This window comes from Eptatretus burgeri, chromosome 10 (assembly GCF_056783735.1).
Source record: "Eptatretus burgeri isolate ZD-2024b chromosome 10, Ebu_testis_v1, whole genome shotgun sequence".
NCBI lineage: Eukaryota > Metazoa > Chordata > Myxini > Myxiniformes > Myxinidae > Eptatretus > Eptatretus burgeri.
In genome coordinates this window covers 26,432,378-26,444,877 of record NC_140970.1, presented here as the reverse complement: position 1 = coordinate 26,444,877, position 12,500 = coordinate 26,432,378, and the positions used below count along the sequence as shown (strand labels likewise).

The 12,500-nt window shown below is 46.2% G+C and overlaps 1 protein-coding gene across 7 annotated transcripts in view; it reads left to right on the top strand.

Annotated features, from left to right (window-relative positions):
- CACNA2D3 (calcium voltage-gated channel auxiliary subunit alpha2delta 3) overlaps positions 1–12,500 on the top strand; it is a 390,026-nt gene that overhangs the window by 144,024 nt on the left and 233,502 nt on the right. For all 7 annotated transcript variants that reach the window (XM_085897494.1, XM_085897493.1, XM_085897491.1 and 4 more), the window contains 2 exons: positions 8,932–9,063; positions 9,433–9,502. In XM_085897494.1, the coding sequence (XP_085753620.1) occupies positions 8,932–9,063; positions 9,433–9,502 (202 nt within the window). The remainder of the gene's footprint in view (positions 1–8,931; positions 9,064–9,432; positions 9,503–12,500) is intronic.

Below are 12,500 nucleotides of genomic sequence, written 5' to 3'. Positions count from 1 at the left end.
GATAGTAAAAGAAAAACGGCTATCCTGAAGAGTCGCAGCCCGCATGAATGACATTTATTCCCTCTAGACAACGGGTTTGGGCCTAACTACACATATACTTACGGAGATATCTCACCTCAGGGACCTGAATGGTGGTTTGTGAATTTCGTCAACCACAACAATATATACATTAGGGTGGTCCATGATCAATATGAAAAATATAAAGTTGTCTGAATGTTCCCTCCACATGGCTTGTTTTTGTTCACTATGACAGACTTATTTGCCTGTGAATTGTTGTGGTCCTACGATAACGTTTAGCGGTCGCTCAGAGATGAGGATTTTTGGCTGATGAGTGAAATTTGTGTAATTTTGAGATGGATTGTTGGTACTCCTGCTTGCCCCCCCCCTGCCAAACCAGTGGTGTGGTGGTGCTTCCGTTACAGCGATGGAAGGGGGTGGCAGCACGAGCGGGAAAGATGAGGGCGGTTGGTTTTAGATTCGTGTGTCTAGAGCAGCGCACTCTTCAATAATATATTGTGCTGATCATGTGATATTTTTGGTCCATCATTTCTTTCAATTTCTTTGGCTTAGGTTGAGTGATGGCGTTGAAGCCAGGACTCCGTTCTTCTTCCAAAAGCTGGCTCCTGGGAGCATCGATAACACAGCTTTCTGCCGGAAGATTGCCACATGGACTGGATGTTCTACACCTCTTACAATTCCACCATGTTACCGAGAAAAGGACTCTTGCTAAGAGCTATAGAATCACATGTTGTGAAGTGATTGAGCTGTGGAATAGAGCGAGATTGCCCATGCAACCTCCGGGTGCATGCGTCCGTAAGCTGAAAAAGCTCCACGAGAGATATCTAAAACTAAAGAAAAATCGCAAAAGGGACAACAACACTGGTGAAATAAACAATGACCTATTTCTCTCAGACCTGGAGGAGTTATTCGATGTAGCGTCAGCCAATGCATTGTCGGAAATAGTGATCAGTGCCGACCGTGACTTCCTGGAGCGTCAGCGAGAGAGTGTGTTCTCTAGTAGCATGGATGGAGCTGATTTAGTCACCCACTCTAGAGAGGAAAATAAACGAAAAAGAGACGAAAATGAAGACCTAGCTCGGCAACATTACGCTGAAAGGGAAAGCCGCAAGCTGAAGGTAACTGAAAGCAAACCGCTATCGTCTTCGTCAGGTGAATCTGAATATGAAAGTCCGGAGGATGAATATATAGCTCCCTCAACATCATCAGCGACCCCTGGCTGCAGTAAAACAGAAGCTCATTCGGCTACTTCATCCAATCCCAAACCAAAGAACATTTTCCGATCTCCGGATGTTGTAGCAGCGCTGGATCGTGTGAACTTGCCAGATCGCGGGGCTGTGTTCATGGCCGGAGCTGTCGCCAAGGCCCTAGGTCATGATATCGGCGACATCACCCTATCATGGAGCTCTGTACGACGTTCTTGTATGGAGGGACGTAGAGAAGCAGCTGCCACTGAGGAAGACGACTTCTCCCTGAAAGGACCTCTTCTTCTCCACTGGGATGGTAAACTCTTACGCTAGGTTCCCACTGTCGTGCGATCCGTTACGAACGCCACGATTGGCCATTCGTAGCTGATCATGGAATTTCTCTGAAAGTCTGTTCCCACTATCACGATGTGCGGCACGATTGAAATCGTGGTCTCACAGAGCGTGATGTTTGTCTTGTCTAAGATCGATCCCGATCACCACGATTAGGAAGCATGATTAGCTGCGATCTGTCGCGCTTTGTTCCGATGCAATACGATCTGATACGATGATCCCGATTGACAATTGATCGTGTTGATCGTAGAAAAATTTTGAACCGTTCAAAAATTTTCTATGATTAACACGATTGCCACGACTGACCTCAAGATCTGATAAGATCTGATCGGATCACCACGATTAGTCCACGATTAAGACCACAATTTCAATCGTGCCGCACATCGTGATAGCGGGAACCTAGTATTACCAGATATCGACGGCTCAAAGAAAAATGTCGACCGTATCACGGTGCTGGTTACTGGTAACTGAGAAGAGAACCTATTGGGTGTCCCAAAAGCAACCAGTGGAACAGGCGAACAGCAAGCAACTGCTTGTATTGATTGCATTGAAAAATGGGGAGTCAAAGATCAGGTTCATGGCATTGTCTTTGATACTACGAGCAGCAATACCGGCCTACATCGAGGCGCTTGCATCAGACTAGAGAACTACATGGAGAGAGAAATCGTGAGGGTTGCATGTAGACACTACATGCATGAAATAGTTCTGTCGCATGCCTATGCCTGCACATTCGGTGGAGCTTCTGGCCCCGACGATCTTCTGTTCAAACGCTTCCAGAGGAAATGGGCAGACTTGGCTCATAACCAGTACGACGTGTGTACGGTTTTTGATGATCCGGTACTCGCTGAGTTGCGAGTGGAGATGTTGGATTATTTACCAATAGCAATCACCCAACAACAACCGAGGGACGATTACCTGGAGGTCAGGTCAGGTATGGGAGCATGTGCCAGAACAGCGCGTCGCTGCGTCCACTTTCCGCCGGTACTCCAGGGGCCTCCGTCTGGCCATCCCCCAGGCAGATGCCAGGCCCATCCCCATCTCCTTGAGATGATGGTCAACCTGCTGCAACCATGAGGCACGTGGTCGGCCCACTGGCCTCCTCCACTCATGAGACTCCCTCGCTGAGAGAATCTGGTGAGCAGGATCAGCGTCAGGAAAACGAGCCACATGTCCATACAGCCGCAGCTGACGCTCACGGACTATGCAGGTAACAAATCTCATCCGAGTCTCTCTCAGCAACCGCTCGTTGGACACAAAATCCGACCAGCGATAGCCAAGGATTCTCCGAAGAGACCTGGTACCAAAGGAATTAAGTCTCCGTCTCAGATCCTTGGTCAAAGTCCAAGTCTCGCACCCATAGAGCAAGACTGGAAGTACCAAGGACCTGAAGACTCGGACTTTCGTCCTCCCGCACAGGTACCGGCAGCGCCACACCCCATGATCCAGTGAATCCATGACTCCCCAGGCCCGACCCAGACGTCTATTGACCTCCGGCTCACAACCTGCGGAGACATGAATATCACTGCCAAGGTAAGTGAATCTATCCACGACCTCAACATCCTCACCACAAACAGACACAGACAGGACAGCAGCATCCAAGATGTCACCGAAAGCCTGGATCTTTGTTTTGACCCAAGAAATCCGTAATCCCAACGGCTCCGACTCCTCATTCAGCACCTCGAGGGCCCCCAAGAGGATGTCTAAAGTCTCCCCAAAGATGACTGCATCATCTGCAAAATCAAGGTCCGAGATCTTGACATTGCCAAACGATGCACCGCAACTTGATCTCTCCGACATCCTCCCAAAAATCCAGTCCATACAAGTGCTGAAAAGTGTGGGGGCAAGTACACATCCCTGACGAACTCCAGTAACAACTGGAAATAAGTCAGAGGCGGTACCACCACACTTCACAGCACTCTCAGTACCAGAGTAGAGTTCAGACATCAGATCGATCAGTTTCGGTGGCACCCCACGAAGACCAAGAATCCTCCAGAGGACATCCCGATTCACTGAATCGGACGCTTTACAGAGATCAACATAGGCTGCAAGCAGCCCCTGCCGAAACTCTCGTCTGCGTTCAGTGAGGACACGAAGAGCAAGGATACGGTCAATCGTTGACCTCTTTGGCGTAAAGCCTGACTGCTCTGGACGCTGGTGCTCAAGCAGATGGTGGCGAACCCTATCAAGAATTATCCGAGCAAAGACCTTGCCCGGCACTGAGAGCAGCGTCACCCCTCGGTAGTTGTTGCAGTCTTGGCGATCACCCTTCCCTTTCCAGAGAGGGACAACAAGGCCCCTCTTCCAGTCAGTTGGGATGATGCCTGTGTTCCAGGCAGAGCACAAACTGCATGCAACGGACAGCGAGTGCAGCATTTCCACCAGCCTTGAGAAGTTCAGCATGGATGCCACAGATCCCTGGAGCTTTGCCCCGTTTCAACTGGTTCACCGCAGCTCGTGTTTCCACAAGCGATGGTGGACCACAGTTGATTCGAGGGTCAGCAACAGGGATTGTAACACCCTTGACGTCCAACTCGACAGCTGGGGGATCAGCCTGGTACAACCGCTCAAAGTAACCGGCCCAGCGGGCCTTCACTTCAGACTCCTCTGTCAAGAGCCTACCACTCTCTGCTCGAACTGCAGTGCTCCGAGGGATGGGCTTGGATGAACGTAATGCGCGAATTCCCCTGTAAGCGGGACGAGAATCACCTGTCCACAGGTGATGCTCTACCCCCTCACAGATTCCTCGCACATAGGCCTCCTTGTCCACCCTCAGTGCACGTACAGTTTTACGCCTCAGCTCCCTGAACAGCTCAGCTCTGCCATTCAGCCTGGCCCTGCGACTCTGGTCAATGGTATCCAGTGTCCCTTGAGAGACAAAATTCTTCTTTGCCCTGCGGTGAACTCCAAGGCATCCACCGGCAACATCAAGGACGGTGGTCTTGAAGCGCTCCGCAACTCTTCAGGACCCCCAAAGCACCCAGACCCCCAAGTGTCCACTCAGCCTGTTCGCAAACTCCTCAGCTACTCTCTCATCCCTGAGCTTGGCAACATCCAGCCTAGGCTGGGATGGTACCATTCTCCAGGATTTAAGGTGCAGCTTTAGAGTTGCTACAACAAGCCTGTGGTCAGTATTGAGGAACTGAGCACTCCGGTAGACCCTGCAGTTCTGGATCATCCTCCAACGACCGTCAATGAGGACATGGTCAATCTCCTTTGCCACACCGCCAGCGTTGGAATACCAAGTCCAGCGATGAGCTTGCGGGCGCTGAAACCATGAACCAGCCACCCTAAGTCCATGACTTCTTGCAAAGTCAAGGAACTTAGTGCTATTCTGGTTCATAGTTCCTGACCCATGGGGACCAACACACACCTCATAACCATCCCTATCAGTTCCAGTCGATGCATTGAAATCCCCCAAGACTAGAAGTGTATCTCGTCTGGGGCACTGATCAACCACAGACTCGAGTGTGGCGTAGAATGCATCCTTCACGGTAAGATCATTCGCCTCAGTCGGAGCATAAATAGAGACCAGGGAAATGACACCTAAGGAGTGACGAATCCTTAATCTCATAATACGCTCGTTGACCGGTGTTACCTCAATTATCATTGGGGTCAGCTTATTGGACACAGCTACAGCAACTCCTTGGGTATGGTAACCATCAGAGCGACCAGACCAATAGTAGGTGTAACCACCCACCATTATCTCGCCGCAATCCGGTCTCCGAACCTCAGAGAGAGCTGCAATCCCGATGTCCAAACGCTTGAGCTCAGATGATAACAGAGACAGGTGATCATCCTCTCTTAGGGATAGGACATTCCAGGCACCCACCCGAAGGGACCGCCTCAGGTTAACCCAAGGAGACCGCCGTCTGGTGGACGACACCTCAGCACCACTCCGACACACTCTCCCGCAATCTGACCCAGGGATGTTACCCCGTGGTTTCCCTCCTATCAAAGATTGGGGGTCCCGAAGGCTTTGCCCCAATCCCATCATCCGGTGAGCTGCCCTGCGAAGGGAAGCTGCACAGGAGGTACTCCCACGGAGTGGGTTTTCAGATTTTTTTGCGTTTTTGCGTTTTGCGGAATGAAGCGTTTTACGGTGGCTGGAGTGCAAATCCTGCCACCAACCTCCTAATAAGAAGTAACCCAACTGCAGGAGGACGTCCGCAGACACAGTTGGGCACTAGATATGGATGGCCGTTGGCTCACAAGGAGCTCCTCCGCCCTTTGACAGGTTTTGTTTTTAATCCTGCTGGGTGTCCATATCCAAACACCCTCCTCACCAGAAAACCTGGTGGGGGAGACGGTTTAGTCGCCGACAACCCGACCATGGAACAGGTTAGTACAGGTTTACATGGTACCTGTAGCAGGTCACAGATCGAACCTGACCTGACCTTGAATTACCTGGAATTGCTGAAGATATCTCTCCTATTCCTAGGTGGCGATGCGGATGCCGGATCCTTCAGATTCCGGGCTCCAGGAGCGATGCATCACGCTCGATGGATGGCAAAAGGAATATACGCTATAAAAATTTACTTGTTCCACCATCAATTCAAACTGACAAAAAAGGAAAGCAAGAATATTCTGGACTTTGCCTTGTTTGTGAGCCTGGCGTACGTAAAATATTGGAATGAGGCACCCATTGGGGTCTGGGCTCCTTATAACGACATCCAGTTCATGAATGTGCTCAAACGTTACCCGGATCGGAAATTATCGGACAAGACGGTTAAAGCGTTCTCGAACCACCTGTGGTACCTGTCGGAACACTTGGTGGGGTTCGCCTTCTTCGACGATCGCGTGACCGAGGAGACGAAGTCGAAGATGGTCACCAATTTGTCCAGACCAAAAGCTGTCGAGTACCATCGACCAATTCCTCCATCAGACATGATTGCGGGCCTGAACAAATCCCAGGATTGGTTACAGAACGAACGATGACCTTCTTCTCCCTGCTGGGTGAAAAAAGCCGCGAAAAGGCCTCCGAATTCCTGAAGGTAGCGACAAAGAGTGGGAGAGCCATCTCTGTTACACAGAGCTCCAGCAGGCATGTCGGAGGCTGAAAGTCGTAAACGACACTGCCGAGCACGGTATCCGACTCGTCCAGCAGTACAATGAGACACTCACGGAAGACGGGGAACAGAAACAATACCTACTCAGACTTGTTTCGAACCATCGCAAGGCCCTTCCTGAGCCATCAAAGGCCCTTTTGATGAACTAGGCCGAGGACAGGATAACGGACAGAGAAATGTGACCTGTGTTATGACAGTGTTGTAGTGCAGAGTGCAGTGCGCTGCATATTTTTATGTAACTTGTGGAATAATAAAGTGTTTGAAACAAAAAATCCAATATTCTCGAATGTTTTTTGATGTTTTGGTCAAAAGTTGACTTTCTGAGCGACCCCTAGTTATACACCAATCACCATGAAATTTTGTAGAATAAATCCATAGTGATAGTGGACAAAATCAAGCCTTATGGACACGGGGAAATTCGGGAAAAATATTTGTGGACCACCCTAATATATATATATATATATATATATATATATATATATATATATATATATATATATATATATATATATATATATATATATATATATATATATATATATCTAAGGCCATCTGTCTGTCCTTCCCTGAAACACGATGGAAACGCTCCACGGAGAAAAAAACATAATGAAGTAAAAGTTACTTCAAATCAATCCAAAGCTTTGGAAAACTGATATTATTTCCAATCATGAAAAAATTGAACCTGGGAAAGTGTCCAGGCAACATGACTTTTCTTCGATCACTCCTAAATTTGTTTTTGTTTTTTTGCTGTTAAGGAATATGCCACGATATCTTTGCTGTTGAGGAATATAATGATTTTGGAATGACACGACTCATGTGTCCATCTACAGTTTTTAATCGTATGTTTGGCCATCCGTTTGTGTGTAACATTCCATCCCATCCATTGGTTGGACAGCTGGCCTGACTCCACCCACAATTTCAACCTGAAAAATCATACGGCCACCATGTTGTTGCTGTACGAAGCCAAAGACATCTTTGGAGCTGTCTTATTCAAAATCGCCATGCCCTCCCGAGAAGTTTTTCCTTTCCGTGTAAAACAAACAAATTGACTGTTAAAGGGATCATCAAATATCGAAAGGCTTGAGCCGATATGCATCATAAGCCTTGTGAAAGCCACAGTAAGTATGGGCCTCATGATTCAGGTCTCTTGTAAGTGCAATTGGAATCGATCTGAGCTATATTACCCCAATGTATTATATATGCACATTAGCAATCGTCATGTTTTTGCTTCAAACCCGTGTTTTTTTTATATTCTGGAGTGATTGAGGTAGCTGTCTGTTTCCAACTATTTTCTCTTTAATGAGTTTACCAGGAACCACAAAATCCAGGTAATTATAATGCTCTTTGTCCGAGGAATTTTGGGAATCTTGCCACATTGTGAAAGAAAATATCCGTCATTATTTACTTTTAATGATGTGTATAAAGCAAGTCACTGAGGCAGGCACTACCATGCTTCGGTGGAATGTCTGAGTCATCTAAGCAACATGCTGGCACCCTCTCTCACACCCACCACCCAAATGTTTTCGTCATGTTTAGTTCGAGTACAAAGTGGATGCAGACGGGCTTTGCATTATGAGATGCTTTCTAGTTTATGGAATGCGGTGATGTTGGCTAACTTCCAAGCAGATGGAGGCTAACATTGGGTAAATGATAGGGTGAAAATGGCAGAAAGAGTGTGTGCAAGAGTAAGGAGAGAAGGTTTTTTTGGACATGTGAGCAGATGCTGTCTGGTAAAGTTGCAGTTGAGGGTTTCCAGAAACTTCTGCACCTTCTCAGGTGCAAGAGATGTGGAGTCTAGGAGCAGTTGGGTGCATCTGGGTCGGGTGGGTACAGAGAGTGAGGGGTTGGGAACACAAGATTTGGAAGCAAACACAGAATTGAGGCATTCAACCTTCTCATGAGCGGAGCAGGCTGTGGTGCCATTTGAACCGAGAGAAGGCATGGATGGGGAGCATGCTAAAGAGACCGATGACAAGGTACCACAAGGTTTTAGAGGAGGGAGACAAGGTAGAAATTTTAATCTTTAGGTTGGATAAATGTTGTTTTCTGGCTTTCCTGAAAGCGGACGGACACTTATTACAAGCTTTGTGGAATTATCTGTGATTGATTTCGGTCGGGTTTGCCTTCCAAGAAGAGAAGGAAAGTAGTTTCAAAGCAACTATCTCACCACAAGATCCAGTCTACCACAAATACTTACAAAACACCATTACCTCTTGCATGTAGAAATCTCCATTTTCTATCCCCATAATATTTTATGTTTTTCCTTTAATTTTCCTTGTTACTAATTTTTCTTTTATGTCTCCTTTCAGATCCCGCCATTATAAATGGAGCTTTCTGGTCGACTGCTCTCAATCCAGTGTTTATCAAAAATCTGGAAAAGGATCCCACCCTCACGTGGCAGTACTTTGGGAGTATGGACGGGTTCTTTCGGCAGTTTCCTGGTAAGCATGACACAGTGAACACCACTCAGGAAACGTTTCCTCTTGCTGTTGTTATTATGTTTGCTCTCCATATTTGAGAATGTAGGAACCAAAACTATAACTAGAGTAAGGGTCAGGTCTAACATTTTGATCGCCAAGTGGTCTTCTTCTGGGTCATCTGGTGAACTATGAATCTAGCTGATTTTTTTCTTTACAGTCGGTTGTGCTTTCCATCTCAAGTACGAATCCCTCGAAAACGAAGTTGTTTTTCGTGGATTTAAGCATTTTTGTTTGATTAGTACAACATGCAAAGCACAGTATGTCATATATTGTTATAGTCACCACATAGCTAAGATCTTTGTTGCGATCTCTGGTCTTGGATAACCTCAGCAATACGATGGGACATGGAGATCAACTCAGAGAGAGGGGTGATTGAATATGACTGCAGGAACCGTGGCTGGTGAGGAACCATTTACCACTTCACCTCTATTCATCAGTCCTCTTTCTCTTCCACACATAAATTTAATTTGTTTTTTTTTAACCTTAAAATATAAAACGAGGCTTTTGTTGAACCTTAAATTTGTTGCTCCATATTCAGTCACTGTCCAATATATAGCCTATCAGACACTTAATGCATTCTATTTAGACATATAAAAGGCAGGATTATTTTAAGAGCAAGCAATATGGAAATAGAGTAACCTCAAACAATCAATTTCCACTTCAGAGAAATAGCTGAGCTGCTTTTTTATGCACTGCGATACCCCCACCTCACCAAGAAAAAGAGAAGACATAAAAAAATCGATATATTAAAAGATCCATGTGTGCGTGTGTGCAACTTCCAGACCCCTCAGTACCTTTAGATCTCATGACACCTTTCGACCCCTTGATACCCCTGGCATCCCCAATAATCTGAAGACCCCCAAGACCCTTAATACCCCTATGACCCTCAAGATCCTTAAGACCCCCAAGACTTTTAATATCCTTAAGACCTCCAATACCTTCAAGACCCCCTAAAACTTTGAAGACCCCCTAGAGACCCCTAACACCCTTAAGACCCTTTTGACACTTTAAACCCCTTCACTCTTTAGACCATTTATACCCTTTAGACTCCTCGAAACTTTACACTCCACAAACCCTTTAGACCTTTACATCCCTTAAGTCCCTTGACTCCCTTTAGACCCCTTAGACCTCAACACCATTTAGACCTCTTACCTCTTTCAGACAAGTGAGATAGTTTTGACCCTTTACCATTTTGAACTTAAGACCGCTTAGACCTATTTGACCCTTTTTACATGCTTGAGAGATTAGACCCTTTCAACCCCTTAAATCCTCACTACTATTGGAGCGTACCCTTTCGACCTTTAGACCATCTAGAACCTTTTAGGTGCACACCACACAAACATCTATAGTCTTCTTGTAAAACACACTCTACTTTTTTCAGCAAGTAATGTGCAATCTTGACCCACCCATAGGGTGGATACTCTGCTCGTGCATTAAGATTCAAACAACCACATAACACAAAAAGTTAATCAAGATAGGGTTCAAAAACATTCAAAGTATTAACATGACAGTTCTGCATGGTGGTTGTCTCCTGAATTCACAATTAAATCCAAAAATCTGTAACGTAACTGTAGGTTTTGAAGAGGGCATCCGGCCCATCATGGTCTGGCACATTTAGAGCAGAAAACAGATAAGCTTAGCTGAGATTAGTTCGTCAACAAATGGTTGACGAGAGGACATCAAGGCAGACATATTGCCTCCAGCATTAGAGAAGGTGGCATTCAGCTCTGCACAGGCTGCTGTCTGTCTGGCAGGCCTCCAGTATATCCAGTTAGTGGACAAAAAATGGAAACGCCAATGTAGTCACCTAATATGGCGTTGGACCACCACGTGCGATCATTACAACCTGCGTGCATCGTGGTATAGAATCCACCAGCGTCTGGAATTCTGCAAGAGGGATGCGGCACCATTCTTCCACAAGAAAGTCAAACAACTCACATCTCTCTGATGGAGGTGGAAAATGCTGTCTCGGGTGTCGTTCCAGAATATCCCATAAATGCTCAATTGGGTTTAGATCTGGTGACTGAGAAGGCCATGACATATGGATATCAGTCATGCTCATCAAACCATTGGGTGACGACACGTGCTCTGTGGATGGTAGCATTGCCATCCTGGAAAACACCCCTCCCAGAAGGAAAGAAATGCTGCAACATGGGGTGAAGATGATCACTCAGTCCCATAAAGTAGCCATTGGCATTGACCTTGCCGTTTGAAGGAATGACTGCACCCAAACCATGCCAGGAAAATGCACCCCAATACATTACAGAACCACCAGAACCCTTCACTGTTGGAACCAAACACCCAGGGTTATGGAGATCTTTATGTTGGTGTCACATGTGCACTCGTCCATTTGTCGAGAACATGGTGAAGGAAGATTCATCTGACCATATCACACTTCTCCACTGCTTGGTAGTCCATTGGCTGTGCTCTTTGCACCATTGGACTCGCATCAGTGCATTGCCAGGTATGATGAGCAGTTTGCGCTCTGCAACCCGACTATGGTATCCCACTCTTTGGATTTCTTGGCAGACCATTTTTGATGAAACTGGCTGCTTGCACCCAGGTTGAAATTTACCATGAATTGATCTGCAGTTGCTAGCCTGATTTGCATTGCACTTCAAATTAATGCACAGATATCACAATCCTGGAGTATGCGCTTCCACCCACTGTTGCCCTTTGCTGATGATGTCTTTCTCTCAGAGTTCCATGCTGACATCACCTTCGGCACCCTTGCTTGTGAAACATCAGCAAGTTGAGCTGTCTTTGTCACTGAAGCTCCTGCCAAACACGCCCCAACAATACCCCTCTTTCGAAGTCACTGACATCTTCTCGAGCAACCATGCTTACTATAATTATAGGCAACCAGACCTGTGCAGCATTTTTACACATGACCTTAAGCATGCTTGGAAGTTACTTACTTGATTAACACATTGGCCACATCTGTGTGGAAGCTGGTGCTTTCAATATACTTGGTGTGCCTCATTTAACCAGGTGTTTCCATTATTTTCTCCACTACCTGTATATTTATGTTTATGTATATATGTATATATGCCTGGTGTTGGCTTAATGGTTTGGGTGGTGGGCTAAGGATCCTTGGGTCCTGAGTTCAAATCCCACTCAGCTGTTGAATTAATACCAGGTGGTGTTGACTCAGCCTGTCATCCTTCCGAGGTTGGCAAAATGAGTGTCAGCATGCTGTTATCCTGTGTCGGAGTGGCAACCCATCCAGGATTGTGCCCAACAGCCAAGGAGACTGCTTTGGCAGCATCAACGCTTTGCACAGAGTATGGTCCCAATGGATGGATGGATGGATATATATATATATATATATATATATATATATATATATATATGTATATATGTATATATATATATATATATATATATATATATATGTA